Source organism: Aspergillus ibericus (assembly GCF_003184845.1).
Source record: "Aspergillus ibericus CBS 121593 unplaced genomic scaffold BO80scaffold_4, whole genome shotgun sequence".
In the NCBI taxonomy this organism is placed as follows: domain Eukaryota; kingdom Fungi; phylum Ascomycota; class Eurotiomycetes; order Eurotiales; family Aspergillaceae; genus Aspergillus; species Aspergillus ibericus.
The window spans coordinates 703,849-717,130 of record NW_020292102.1 but is presented as its reverse complement, the minus strand read 5'-3'; the positions used below and the strand labels follow the sequence as shown (position 1 = coordinate 717,130).

The following is a 13,282-nucleotide window of genomic DNA, read 5'->3' as shown; positions in this document are numbered from 1 at the left end:
TATTATTCATTCATTCGTCCGTCCGTCCATTCATCCATCCATCCATCCCTCCAGCCTTCTTCCCATCATCACCAGCTCCATTCGCCTTCTCACCCTGCCAACTACCCCGCTGATTCCAGCTGGCTTTCAGCTCCAACTCCCTCGTCATTTCCGATTCTCCCCCTCCCGGTTCCCCCTGCATTGGGCTATTCGCCATCCTAAAACCTTGCCGTGCTCGCCTACGTCGACATGAATCCCTCCGTCCCACCCTCGACGGCCGAATATGGTGGAGGTATGTCAATTCCCCTTTTGCGCGCAGTCGAGACACTCCTCCGCGCGCGACTCTTTCTTTCGCAGGACTAATACTTCCATGTCTAGATGAGGTTTCGGCAATTGTGCTCGATCCCGGCTTCTCGACGACACGGGCGGGCTTTGCAGGGGAGGACACACCCAAATCCCTGATTCCAACATACTATGGTAAATATTCGTCAGATGGACAGGAAAGTTTCGTTTTCGGTGACGATATCTTTGTTACACCCCGGCCCGGTCTGTCAATCCACAACCCAATGGGCCGGGATGGCATCGTGGAGGACTGGGACATGGCCGAGAAAGTGTGGGAGTACGCCTTTACTTCGCGTCTGACGGGCCCGAAGCCTGGTAACCCTCTGCAGAACGGGCTAAACGACGTGCCGGAGGGCGAATTGTCTACAGAGATGGAAGGGGTGGAAACCGAGGAAAAGCTGCTCTCTGATAGCCCACTGCTGATGTCGGAGCCCGGCTGGAATCCCACGAAAGCGCGCGAGAAGACCATTGAGATTGCAATGGAAAAGTGGGGGACCCCGGCCTTCTATCTGGCCAGGAATGGAGTTCTCGCGGCGTAAGTTGCTCACAGTCCAATATGCCGCGTCGATTGTCCCTGTATACCTCGCTAACATCCCTACTTACTCGGTTGTAGCTTTGCGGCCGGTAAAGCATCCGCTCTGGTGATTGACATTGGCGCGTCCAACATCTCCGTGACCCCGGTTCATGACGGCATGATACTGAAGCGAGGAGTGCAACATTCCCCCCTCGGCGGCGATTATGTCTCATCTCAGATTCGCGCACTCTTCAAGTCAAACACACCACAGCCGATATCGATCACGCCTCATTATCTAATCTCGTCGAAGACGGCGGTCGACGCTGGCCAGCCCCCACAAGCCAAATACAGGACTTTCACTCCCGAACGGGCGCCTGATGCGTCCTACAGAACCCTCCTGGAGGAGCGGACACTGTCCGAGTTCAAGGAATGTGTTGTTCAGGTCTGGCCTGGCCCCAATAAGCTGTCCGCCGCGGGCCCCAACGGTGTCTCGAACGAAGAACTCGCCAAGAGCAACCCTGGTCGGCCCTTCGAATTTCCCGACGGCTATAACCAGGTCTTTGGAGTCGATCGCTATAGAGTGGTGGAATCCCTATTCGATGCCAAAGCTGCGATTCCGGACCCCGAATCGGTGTTCCCCGCACCAACGCCGGCCCAAACCGTGCCGGAGCTCATAAAGAATGCGCTGAACGGCGTCGACGTCGACATACGCCCGCACTTACTGGCCAACGTTGTCGTGACGGGTGCCTCGAGTTTACTCTATGGCTTCACGGACCGTCTGAACCAGGAGCTCATGCAAATGTTCCCAGGTCCGCGTGTGCGGATATCGGCCCCGGGAAACACCGCGGAGCGGAAGTTTGGCTCTTGGATCGGTGGAAGTATCCTCGCCAGTCTGGGGACCTTCCACCAGATGTGGATCTCCAAGAAGGAGTTTGACGAACATGGCCCAAATATTGTGGAGAAGCGCTGCAAGTAGAAGTATCATCTACTCCTTTCCGTCCTTTTGTTCTTCTCCCATGTCACCTTCTCTCTCAAATAGGATTCTCGCTGCCTGACCATCTTTGTGCCCTCCATGGATACAGCCGAGGGGATGCAATAACTGTACCAGAAAGCCCGTTGATACAATCTAATTCCCAAGTGAATCTTCAGATAACATACTTTACTTTTTTTTGTCTTTTCACTGTTTAGCCCCGACTAGACGCACCGTCGCCGTTCGGTTTGTTCTGCTGGTCCAAGCGCATGAACCAGAGGTCCCATGGTGGAGAAATTACGCTTAGGTTTCCAATGCGTGAACCTTCTTTAACTACAGTGTAAACATGACAATATATAAGTGTACACATCAGGGAGGACAGATACTCTACTTCACATCACGTTGGAAGATGCGCCTGCGTTGCCGTTTGGCTCTGGTCGCATGGCTCAAAGCTGCGACTAGAGCCTGCGTCATCAAAAGTGCGACCGGCAGAACTGCCTGCTTCCTGGGATTGCAGAATCCGGAACAACTGCTCAGACTTGAACCCCGGGGGAAATTACCATCCCTCGAGGGCTCGGATACTTGTGAATTGATCCATTGTCCGGTTTATATTAGGTGGCAACCTGCGAATCCCGAGCATCTGAGCTTGCAATCACAGGTGGCATGCCCGGCGGAGACACGAAAATCGTCGAGGCGTCCGCCGGAATACCCCTTTTAGATGAAAATGTTGGCGGGCTCAGGAGAGCCTTCGACATTCGGTCCATGAGGAGGCGCATGAGGATGGACGCTTTCCTGGTCCAATGGAAGGGGCATGGAAGGAAGGGCGGTTATCGCCGATTGGGGATCTTCCGGGGAAACTCCAAGGTCTGCCTCGCTGTCCGGATTTCCTGCTACAGTTCTGTCCTGACCCAGACTGAACTGGACTGAAAGAACGTGGATTCTAGGGTCCACATCCCTTTTGGGCTTCAAGGAATAAGTATTCATCACTCCACCATCCTCCTGAAGCCAGGCCATGTCCCTGTTCAAATTGGATTCGACCATGTCTGTTTTAAGGTGCAGGCGGCCGTCGGTATTGATGGAGGATTCGGCGCAAAACTTGCTCCGAGGGCCATCCTTCTTGACTCGGGAGGATTGCCGGTCTTTCTTTTTCTCTTTCTGTGCCGCATCCTCCCAGGCGTCTACCACCTTGTCCGACTTGATATACTGCAGTAATTGATGTTTCATCGTCTCTCGTCGCAGCGAAGTTTGAGGAACGGTCGACCATTCCGCTTGAGCCGCCACCACTGCCGCCTGAGCTCTTTGAGTTTCTTCTTTCCTGTTCTTATGCAGGGACTTCAGTGGCTCCAGGGATATAGTTCGAGCCGTTGATGCCCTGGATGGTGCCGTGGAAGGGCGCGCTATCGGCGGGTCAATGTTCTCGCTCGCCGGTTCCTTTGTCCTTAGCCTGGCCCTCGAGAGCCGGCGAAGCCTGAGGATAAAGTTTTCAGAGTCGAGGCCTTCGGCAGCGCCATTTACAGACTTTGCTCGGCCCCGTAGCTTTAGGCCTGCACTGCGCTTGTCAGTCTCCCTAGCCGCTCTGAGATTTGGAACACTTTTCTGCGTAAGCATATGACGCTCAGTCGGCTTAGAGAAGGTCGCCGTTGCCGGGCCATCTGGGGCAACGGGAAGAGGTTTGTTCGAAGACGAGGCCGGCGTACTAACGAACGTGTCTTGCTCAATGAGTCGTTGTCGCAGTGACCTTTTTCTGGAAATTCCTTTGGAACTCTGAATGAAAGACACCTGATGAAGTCTCAGTCTTGGTACATAATCATGGGTTTGGCAGTTTTTCATGACTAACAACAGCTTTTCGGCTTGCTACCCCTACGCGTCGCTGCATTTCCGTGATGGCTAGGCCAAGCTGAAGAAGGGCTGATTGAAGAGCGAGGCCTCTCCGGCGAAGCTTTGAGAATGCGACGTTCCAGCCCTCCACGTTCGCCAGCATAGCATTGTAGACAGCCAACATTTTGGCGGGCAATGGATTGTGCCTTTCGGCTGACTGTTGCAGGTACATCCACAAAGCACCGATTGCTTCCCGGCCTTTCTGTATATCCTTAAGGGAGTCTTCAATGGCAGTCGCAAATCGCTCGATGGCGTGCTCTATCCTATCATTATATTCGATCATAGAGGAACGGAAGCTGCGTTCCTCTAGCATCTCATCGAAGATCTTTAGGTTTTTGAGAGGTAGGCTGAGGTACTGAGTCCGCGTGCGCACGTCGACCTGAATGATATGGAAGTCTTCCGAGGTCCTGCCTAGAAATCCATCCATCTCATCCACGTGTATCTGGAGGATTCTCAAAACCTCTACGTCCGATTTCGCGAGCTCTTCAACGAGAAGGTAGACCCCAAAGGTCATCTGGGCGATGAGTTTCCACAAAGGATGATATCTACAGCCGGTTAGTGCGCAATGTCGCTAAGAAGTCCAACAGACTAAAGTATGACCACATTCTTGCCTTTCGTCGGCTCTCTGGCGCCATTTCCGGCCACAAAGTCGTTCATATTCGGGGGTTTCAAGTATGCCCCTGCGCCTGGATTGAGCATCAAGAATAGCTACCCGTTCGCTCTTCCCAATTTCAATAGCTTCTTGTATCGACTCCTCGAAGGGGCCTTGCAGCTGAGAGATCGGGTGTCTTGAGAATTGGCCAGGGCGCCCTTCCTTGGCTAGTTTGAATCCATTCTTCGGAAGGACATTGGCAGGGGATGCCAATCGCTCTCTTTGTTCGGTCAGGGCCGCCATAAATAGGTGTCGAAAAAGTTCAGGGTCAATGACACGTTCCTTAGAGTTGCGCGCACACCCTCTGTCTTTGTCGAATCCAATTGAATAAGTGGTAGATTGTTTAATATTGTCAGCTTTGCACAGCAGAAGCATTACATGTAACTACCTCCTCACAATCAAGCTGCACGCGGCTGGACCCTCATCGGGATATCTGGACGTGACAAAGGGATTGCTCATAGCAGCATCTTGTAGTGGGCGGGTGGCTGAGATCAAAAGAAGCGTAGAAGCAATCACAGCATCAATTGCAACGAAGACATACGGCGGAGTCCACAGGTCTCCAAGCACACGGTGTCGTCAATCGATGGAAACACGTACACGTACACGTACACGTACACACACGCAGACGTAAAGAAAGGTACGGGGAGAAGAAGGAAGACTCAACCTTTCTCGACAATGAGGATTATATGGCAGCAGCGAGCGGCTTCAAACACTGATTATAATGCACACTGAAGGTACGCCATGCCCGCCAAGGCCGCTGTGAAGTCTGGATAGTAGATACAGGCGAAGTTAATGCTCGAACAAGAAGTGCCAATTGAAGCCCAATCGACCCGCAAATCCTAGGGCTGAGAATGTCTGTTCTCCCGATAGGACCGAGGTAACTGGAGGACGACTGAGCGGCACAGCAGGGTAGAGAATAAGAGAAAGGAAAGGATATTTATTATTGTGCGGAGAAGGAGGGCGGGTCAATCCCAGCTTATAGAATGCTGATACGTAGCATCGAAGGTACGGGCGGATAGGGGGGAAGGGGAATTGTTGGTTGAAGTGGAAACAGATAATTAAAATTGCACCCAGGCTCAAGCCAGCAGGCTTCATAGCCTCACGACTAACGACTCACGAGAGGGCCGAGGAATCATAGCACGGGGCCGGCCCGAGACCAAATCCGTCGAAGGTGGTAATTACCATAGAAATGCCATAGATATCCTTTGATGATGCGGACTGCGGACACCAATGACATTCCTCCGGCGGCTGACGTTTGATGAGAATCGTCGGGAGATGACGATCTGACGCCGGGCGACTCCACTTGGCCGCGACGCGAACCAGTCGACTTTGAGACTCGTTCGTATCCCGTCGTAGCCTGCCGCCTTGCCACGCCATGCTGCTGCGTGGCATTCCCCGTCGCTGCCTTGCCTTGTTCATCTACCCAGGCTCCGGCCAGGGAGAGGTTTGTGAGAATGTTGGATGTTTAGTACTCCGTAGGTACTGGCATACGAAGCGACTAGGTAGGTACTAACCAACTTCGGCTCAATGGTACAATCACTGCCAGTATCTACCGGCAATGAGAAACGATCGGCAAAATGTTCAAGCCAGCTCTATATCTTTCTGTCACCTAAGTCCTATACAAGATGCCGGTCCCCGAAATAGTACTCATGGCGAACCACGGAGGGCCAGGGTTGCGCGCGCCTCAATGGGTTCCTACCCTTCTGATGGCCCTGGCAAAGACTCCCATCATGTTTCCGGGGTTGGCTCGGTGAAGAAAACGGGGTCCCAAAAATTTGTGGGCAGGGAAAGATCGAGAAAATCCCCGAACAACATGTCGATGTTGGTAAAATTGCCCTGGTCCGGGGGGCCAATTTCTTGCGAACACAATGGGCGGGGCAGAAGTTCCTGCACTTGGGCGGTAGAGGGCGCGTCGCTGCGTACATCACTCAATGCGCCCGGGGCAGCAACGAAAGACGAGCTCGGTAGGGTGGGAAGACACCCACTTGAATGTTGAGGCGCGGATGTGCTCGTCAAGCCCGACGTCGAGAGGCTGGCAGCCCGGCCATGTTGGTGGTGTCCAAGCTCGACCTCGTCTATTTGGTGCAATGCCTTTCGCCCCAGTCGCGCCATAGCTTCTGCAGAATACCAGTACACGCCCAGTCCTTCAAGCAGGGTACAACAAGCTTCTAGACTGGTCCTGGCTCGATCAAGATGCGTGATGAGCTTGCTTGAGCGGAACTGTTGGTACGACACCCCCATAGAAAGGGTTAACGCATACGGAACGATGGGCAGAGGTGGCAACACCTGAGAACATTCGGTAGCAGCAATGGAGTGGATTCGGATGGCAGCAAGCCCTTGGCGGGTGTATGAAGGCCTGGACTCATCCGACCGGTGGGATAATTTATACCTGCATGAAAGTATGGCAACTGCATGATAATACATCTCCAGGAGGCCTTGTTTTCAGTTCTCTTAGCGGTCTATCCTGGGAAGTAAAGCGCTTTGACCCCTCGGGTCATCCCCGTCCTGAGCAAAGTGATTAAGTAGTATACGCAAAAGAAACTCACCTAGTGTAGCGAAGTCCAAGTCATCCCGAAGTTTATCGCCGGTGATGGCTTCAAAAACAGGGAATTCACCTTCCCACCCGACAGTATGATCTGCTGCCGGTCTATAAAACGAAATCACCGTCGATAGTAGATCTGAGATAGCAAACCAAATATCAAAAGCGGATCTGGGTGAAGTGTCTCGAACAATTGGCTTTTCAATTCCGATGTCGCAGTCTGCAAGAAGTACTGGACGACCACCTATACAGGCATGCATTCGGTCCAAACTCCACAAACACCAAAATAAACAAGCCAGAGAATCCCCCGGCGTCCGACCGGGCCGGTCAAGATGCAAGCCAACCGTTTGAGCTTGATGAATGGCCTGGCAGAGGTGCATAGACGCCGCTTCTGCACCTTCGTGACCTTCGCAATGCATAGACATCAGCGCCAAGATACGGATACGACTGAGTCGATCGGGTTCCAGCCCGACATTCAAAGCGACAACTAGGCCCTGATAGAGTTTAGAGCAAAAGGAACGAGATGAGATGAGAGGCCCGTCATCGACCAAACGGAGGTGAGAGCTGGCCGCTCTGTCCTTAGCTGCAACAAGGCAGACAGCTCTTTCCAGGAACACGGACGCAGTGCCGTCAGAGTGGGCTTGAAGGAACGAGACTTGATCGACAAGGGGCAGGACATGATTGACCTTGTTGAAAAAGATCGAGAACAACCGATCCCGGGTGGAAAGGGGCAAGTGGTCACAGGCATTCATGCCAGATGTATATTGCTGGTTCAGCATGGATGCGACCGATTGTACTTCAAGGACATCTTTAGGACAGTGTTTGATCAACTCAGGGTCGGGATCAGACAGTTGCTCTCTATGGCTTTGAATGGCTGGAGTGCTGATCCAGAGCCCGATCCGATCTCGCAGGTGGTTCCCACTGGCGGAATCGAGTTTCTCACGGATTACAGCTTCCGGGTTGAGGTCTCCAACAAACCGCTCTGTTTGTGAAGAGCTTATGCTCGGGTTATCTTTGAGCGCCGTACCCTGCGGCTGCTGTTGCTGCTGTCGAGGCACACGGCCGCTCGCACCTGTCTGTATATGGCTCTGGCTTGGGTGGGTTGGTATATCCAGATGACGGCAGCGTTTCTTTTGGCCGGCATGGGATGGGCATGACTTAGCTCCTCCTTCACCACAGGAAAGAGTGGAGGAAGTAGACACACCTTTCTGCGTTGGCAAGTAGCGCATGCTCGCAGAGCCCGGGTCCGACGTCTAGACTGAGGGGTATCGGCGAGCCAAGTGAGTTCCATTGCTTCTTTGACTGCCCTAATGATACGACATTACTCTCCCTGCAGCAAGAAGCCGCCATAGCCCACTCACTAGGACTGCCTTAGGTATGGTTGGATTTGTACATACCTCGGTAGGTACGTGAGAAGAACACACAGAGGGATGGTATTCGATATTGACTAATACTATGGAGTACTATGTACCACGTACAAATCCCGAGTCCCACAGATACCAAGGGCACCAAGGACAGAGTTCTAGATGATGATGATGATGATAAGAAGAACAATGATAAATAACAATGATAATACGGAGTAATCATAATAGCAATGAAATGGAGGCATGAAATCAGGTCTGCCGGAGCATAGCGGAGAATTATATTCCCACCCCCAGATCTGGCAGGGACGCCGATTTACGCGTGGGCTCGCGCAGCAACGCGTTGCCGGCCAGTATCCATTCCCATGCATTTCCCCGTCCCCAGAAGGATACAGTTTCGCAAGTGAGTCTGTCGTGCGCATTGTTGTCCATTCTCTCTCTCTGCTTCTTTGCCCTGCTTCGGAACCCACGTATTTTCCTTTCTAACTTGGCTGATACCTTCGATTATTTCCCATCCCTTGCCCCAGTCTCATACCTCATCCCTCCTCCCTTTGGCAGGCTTACTCCTTGAGTAATCCTTTCTCACAATCGCCTGCAAAAGGTTGAACGAACTTGTCGGCAACATGACCGGTCGAGCAGGCACCAAACGTGATGCTAATCATTTGACGGCACCATCGGCTGACCCGAAGAAACCCAAGGGCAATGGAAGCATCACTTCATTTTTTGGTATCCCCAAGGCCAAGTCTACTAATCAAATGTCATCGACCACATCGTCATCTTCTAGCTTTAATAAGCAGAAATGGGTGGCTTCATTAACCTCTGAGCAAAAGGAGCTCCTTCAACTTGAGATTGACACCCTGGACGAGAGCTGGCTGGCACAGCTAAAGGACGAAGTGGTGAAACCGGAGTTCCTGGCACTGAAACGCTTCCTCCAGAAGGAAAAGCAATCAGGAACTAAAGTATTCCCTCCTGAAGACGAGATCTACTCCTGGTACAGCTCTATCATCTCTTGCGTGAGTATCAGTTGCAGCGTTGCGCCGCTAACCCTATCTCAGGTCCCGTCATACACCTCTCCACAAAGTAAAGGTAGTCATAATCGGCCAAGATCCTTATCATAATCATAACCAGGCCCATGGCCTTGCATTCTCCGTCCGCCCTCCAACCCCCGCTCCGCCTTCCCTCGTCAATATCTTCACCGAAATCAGTAATGACTATCCCTCCTTCCAAAGACCTGCAAACAAGGGCGGCCTTCTCATCCCCTGGGCCGAGCGAGGTGTGTTAATGCTTAACACCTGCTTGACTGTTCGCGCACATCAGGCTGCTAGCCATTCAAATAAGGGGTGGGAGTTGTTTACCCAGAAAGCCATAGAGTTGGTGGCCCGCGTACGGACACGCGGGGTTGTCTTCCTTGCGTGGGGCACGCCTGCTGGGAAGCGCGTGACAGGCATCAATAGAGCAAAGCATTATGTCCTGCAATCTGTTCACCCAAGTCCATTAAGTGCATCAAGAGGATTCGTGAGTAGACCCATACCGCATTTTGTTCACGATAAGATCCTGATGGTTGGTTTGATCGGCAGTATGGAAACCAGCACTTCAAAAAATGCAACGAGTGGCTTGCTGAACGCTATGGTGATGACGAGATCATCGACTGGGCCTTGACTTCGAAGAGCAAACCCAGTGCTCCTCTTGCCACCATCCAAAGCCCGGCTTCAACTGACAATTCTAAAAAGTCCACCGCAAAAAATTCAGACGCTGGCTTCGCTGAAGAAACAATTGGCCAGGCAGCAAACCCCGCCAGGTCTACTGACACTGCTGACGAATTTGAAGATGACCTCGATGCGCTGGAAGCCCTAGCAGCAACGGAGACGGCTAGGTAATTGCTAATGCTGAATGCGCTCGCAACTTCTATGCTTCGTTCACATAAGCTGGCGTCATCACTGACTCCCGAAAGAGCCATAAACATTTGAGACGTCATGGTCCAGTCATCATTCTGCGCGTTTAATTGTATGTGGCTCATGATTGACGCTCGTGACTCCATGAGACCTGACCGGAGGGCAATATGGCGAGTGGCTTCGGTACTGAGTGCTTATGGTAACTGTCCTCTTCTCACCCATGTTACTTTTTCGGGCACTGTGTTCAGTGGGAGGGTCAGCTATAGCTCTCATTTTAGAAACGATGAGGCACGGCTTCACTTTACTAGTCCATGAGCTTGGGGGCTCACATACTCTCATATCTTGTTCTTGCTAGCTTGGAGACTTGAATACTGGCACCTGGAATTTCGCACCAACATACCGCATACTGGGCATGTTTGAAAATAGTTAGCTACCCAGCTCATCATTTGCTTATGTGAAAAATTGTTGATGTGGTGGGTGTAGACGGTCAATATTCTAAACATGTTTATAGTGAAATTCGATATTTGGGTAATTAGTGATACGATACAGCATAGTGATTAAAATCAGATTTGAAGGACCCCTTTACAGTTCATCATGCTCCACCGCCTCGTCCTCTGTGGCAGCCGGAGTCTCGGCCTGAGTCGCAGGAGACGCATCGGTCACATCGCCGCCCTCCTGGGTTTCCTGGGGACTAACATCGAAAGCATCGATTTTATGCTTGCCATTCTCCTTCACGAAATTCGCGAGATCTTCCACGGTGCGTGAGCCAGAATACTCAATAGGAGCGTCCTTGGCGCCAGCCGGGTAGAGCCTGATAGTAGGGAAGCCAGTAATAGGGTCTGGAACATCGTTGGCCGTTGCGTCGATCTTGGCGATGGTGACCTTGGCCGCGAAGTCAGGGTGGCCTGCATAAAGGCCTGCGAGTTCGTCGTACTTGGGAGCAAGTCTATGAGGTTGGTCAGATTCCTGGGCTTCAGACATAGTTTATGCGGAAGACATACGCTTTGCAGTGCCCACACCATGGCGCGTAAAATTCGACCAAGACATCCTTGTCGTTATCAATGACAAGCTCCTTGTAAGAGTGGGCCACGACAACTGTGACTGGACCCTCTTGGGTCTCGGGAACCGGCTCCGACTTGATGCTAGGGTCGACCTTCCCATCAATGACATCTTGGATGAATTTGTCCACATCGGCGGCGTTCAATTCCTTTGACTGATCGTAAGGGTATTTGGCATTCTTCGCAGGGTCCTGAATAGCGAATGCTGGGAACGTCTGGGGGTCGAGATTGAGATTTCCGGCGTGGGCACCAAACATCTTGGCGTCAATTGTAGCAATGTTGATAGCACCCTTGTGCTTCTGTGCAATGGGCTTGAACTCTTCAGTATATTTTTCGCGTTCCTCCTGAGTCTCGGCAAAGATATACGCCAGTGGGATTCCAGCCTATACAAATATTAGCGAAGGAAGTGAGCATGTGTAATGGCTGACGCCGGAACTCGCGGCATTGTTCCATTAACATCTGAATTCTACTCACCCCGATATAGCCGGAATAGGTCTCAGGGCCGATTTCGCCAACAAGGGGCGTACTAGCGGATTTCACCCAATTGTGAATAGCCTCTTGCTCGATCTCCCCCTCGTAAACGGCCTTCTTCTCATCAAAGTCCTTGTAAAGCACGAGAGACGGCTGATCAACACCCTCCGTCTTCGCAATGGCCGGATCATTTGTCGCAGCAAACAAGTAATTATCTCTCTGGGATTCGGCGTACTTTTCGAATGCTTGATACATTTCCTGGTCCTCGGACGGGATATAGCCAATAACAACAATTTTGTCCATGGCCTTGATCTCTTCCAGATTCTCCTCGTTCACAGAGGACACCGCGGGGAGCGATTGCTTGGTCATGTAGGAAACGATCCTAGGAGAATCACAATGCGTCAGTGCCTTATCACGTATATAATAAATTCGTTCCAGCGACGTTTTCCCTCTTGAAACTCTATGCTGTCAAAACAGCAGGTTAATACTCACGATTCTGTTTGACGAGCTCCCTGATAAGGCTTGCTGGAATCAACGCCACGGAAAATCTTAAGGGTCGGGTAGCCTTCGACGCCATGATCCCTGCATAGATCCTCCTCGGCAGTGCAGTCAACCTTGACCAAGGGAATGTTCTTCGCCTTCAGCTCTTTAGCTGCCTCCTCATACTTGGGTGCAAGGGCCTTGCAGTGACCACACCAAGGCGCAAAAAATTCCGCGAGGACGAGATCATGCTCCTTCATGAACTCATCAAATGTGTCCTTGTTTAGCGATATAACATCGGACTCGGTGTCGGCAGCCACAGCCACGGCGGATGCTCCGAGGAAGCTCACGAGCCAGGGCGCGAACGAGCGCATGTTGCAGCAAGTCGTACGGGTATTTTCGGTCAGGAAACGAAACAGACAAAAGGAATGATAAACTATCAACTGCCTGTGGGGGAAGGTTAGAGGAGGGAGGCCACGCGCAGAGCAGAAGCTACCTAAAGAGAAAATGCCGATGGAGCGTATGGGAAGGTAAATTAGTTCTTTAAATGTAGGTCGGTCGGTTAGGTTAGCTAAGGTATGGACAGGCGTTGAGGACAGTCTGTTCTTTCTGCAGTCAGCTGCCTGCTAGGCATTTTGACTGGCTCGTTCGGACCCGCCAAGTACAGCAAGGGACTTACCAAGGGAATGGTAATATTCTATGTTAAGAAAAGTACCCCTGGTACATCAGCTATCGAAGCTCGGCCAGGTGGTAGGTATTGTAAGCTACTTACCCACTTTTTTAGTACAAGGCACCTGAATGGAGCCGGTACGGAGTACGGAGTACCTAACAGTTCCTACTAGATAGGTACTATCTAGATAGGGAGTATTGGTGCAGTGAACGCCTTGGCCCCAGAACGGGACCCTTGTTTATTTCATAGTTGCGCCTTGGGTAATTACTGACCTGCCGCACATACTGAATTTCTCAAGTAACAGGTATCCAGGCCCCTGGTTTCTCAGAGTGCTCCATAATCTCAACATTAATGCAGTTGTCTACTGTTTAGTTGGGTGAATATGCATCTGCTCAAGTCACAGACATATTGGAATTAAGCCTTGAGTTCAATATTGGAGATTCCATAGTGACATCTGCTTACGATTTTCATCTTTC

The 13,282-nt window shown here is 51.6% G+C and overlaps 5 protein-coding genes across 5 annotated transcripts; 2 read left to right on the top strand and 3 right to left on the bottom strand.

Moving 5' to 3' along the window:
• The first annotated feature begins 23 nt into the window (after positions 1–23).
• On the top strand, positions 24–2,167 carry BO80DRAFT_421683 (actin family protein). The gene is made up of 3 exons (XM_025718666.1): positions 24–271; positions 358–856; positions 935–2,167. Exons 1-3 carry the CDS (start codon positions 229–231, stop codon positions 1,809–1,811), a joined length of 1,419 nt encoding a protein of 472 aa, XP_025579374.1. The 5' UTR covers positions 24–228; the 3' UTR covers positions 1,812–2,167.
• Positions 2,168–2,519: 352 nt separating this feature from the next.
• BO80DRAFT_451984 (uncharacterized protein) lies at positions 2,520–4,578 on the bottom strand (the record flags this gene model as incomplete). The annotated part of the gene is made up of 3 exons (XM_025721922.1): positions 2,520–3,584; positions 3,643–4,228; positions 4,295–4,578. The coding sequence occupies 3 exons, from the start codon at positions 4,576–4,578 to the stop codon at positions 2,520–2,522; spliced, it is 1,935 nt and encodes a 644-aa protein (XP_025579373.1).
• A 1,168-nt stretch (positions 4,579–5,746) lies between these two features.
• BO80DRAFT_174406 (transcription factor domain-containing protein) lies at positions 5,747–8,315 on the bottom strand. The gene is made up of 4 exons (XM_025713959.1): positions 8,272–8,315; positions 8,079–8,181; positions 6,882–8,004; positions 5,747–6,770 (listed from the first exon to the last, which is right to left on the bottom strand). The coding sequence occupies exons 2-4, from the start codon at positions 8,163–8,165 to the stop codon at positions 6,064–6,066; spliced, it is 1,917 nt and encodes a 638-aa protein (XP_025579372.1). The 5' UTR covers positions 8,166–8,181; positions 8,272–8,315; the 3' UTR covers positions 5,747–6,063.
• A 285-nt stretch (positions 8,316–8,600) lies between these two features.
• On the top strand, positions 8,601–10,166 carry BO80DRAFT_174333 (uracil-DNA glycosylase). The gene is made up of 4 exons (XM_025713958.1): positions 8,601–8,638; positions 8,763–9,226; positions 9,291–9,750; positions 9,813–10,166. The coding sequence occupies exons 2-4, from the start codon at positions 8,859–8,861 to the stop codon at positions 10,110–10,112; spliced, it is 1,128 nt and encodes a 375-aa protein (XP_025579371.1). The 5' UTR covers positions 8,601–8,638; positions 8,763–8,858; the 3' UTR covers positions 10,113–10,166.
• A 423-nt stretch (positions 10,167–10,589) lies between these two features.
• On the bottom strand, positions 10,590–12,584 carry pdiA (protein disulfide isomerase PDI1). Its single transcript, XM_025718665.1, has 4 exons — positions 12,149–12,584; positions 11,660–12,038; positions 11,129–11,568; positions 10,590–11,073 (listed from the first exon to the last, which is right to left on the bottom strand). The coding sequence occupies exons 1-4, from the start codon at positions 12,394–12,396 to the stop codon at positions 10,710–10,712; spliced, it is 1,431 nt and encodes a 476-aa protein (XP_025579370.1). The 5' UTR covers positions 12,397–12,584; the 3' UTR covers positions 10,590–10,709.
• Between the last annotated feature and the right edge of the window lie 698 nt (positions 12,585–13,282).

Bases quoted from the DNA above. Each gene is read 5' to 3' on its own strand.
- BO80DRAFT_174406 (XM_025713959.1), bottom strand. From the start codon at position 8,165: ATGGAACTCACTTGGCTCGCCGATACCCCTCAGTCTAGACGTCGGACC. The intron at 8,005-8,078 runs GTGTGTCTACTT...GCCGGCCAAAAG, and splicing joins CTACTTGCCAACGCAGAAAG to AAACGCTGCCGTCATCTGGA. The intron at 6,771-6,881 runs GTGAGTTTCTTT...ACTGAAAACAAG, and splicing joins CTTGGACTTCGCTACACTAG to GCCTCCTGGAGATGTATTAT.
- BO80DRAFT_421683 (XM_025718666.1), top strand. From the start codon at position 229: ATGAATCCCTCCGTCCCACCCTCGACGGCCGAATATGGTGGAG. The intron at 272-357 runs GTATGTCAATTC...TTCCATGTCTAG, and splicing joins GACGGCCGAATATGGTGGAG to ATGAGGTTTCGGCAATTGTG. The intron at 857-934 runs GTAAGTTGCTCA...ACTCGGTTGTAG, and splicing joins AGGAATGGAGTTCTCGCGGC to CTTTGCGGCCGGTAAAGCAT.
- pdiA (XM_025718665.1), bottom strand. From the start codon at position 12,396: ATGAAGGAGCATGATCTCGTCCTCGCGGAATTTTTTGCGCCTTGGTGT. The intron at 11,569-11,659 runs GTGAGTAGAATT...ATATTTGTATAG, and splicing joins CCTATTCCGGCTATATCGGG to GCTGGAATCCCACTGGCGTA. The intron at 11,074-11,128 runs GTATGTCTTCCG...CCAACCTCATAG, and splicing joins TGGTGTGGGCACTGCAAAGC to ACTTGCTCCCAAGTACGACG.
- BO80DRAFT_174333 (XM_025713958.1), top strand. From the start codon at position 8,859: ATGACCGGTCGAGCAGGCACCAAACGTGATGCTAATCATTTGACGGCA. The intron at 9,227-9,290 runs GTACAGCTCTAT...ACCCTATCTCAG, and splicing joins GAAGACGAGATCTACTCCTG to GTCCCGTCATACACCTCTCC. The intron at 9,751-9,812 runs GTGAGTAGACCC...TTTGATCGGCAG, and splicing joins TAAGTGCATCAAGAGGATTC to TATGGAAACCAGCACTTCAA.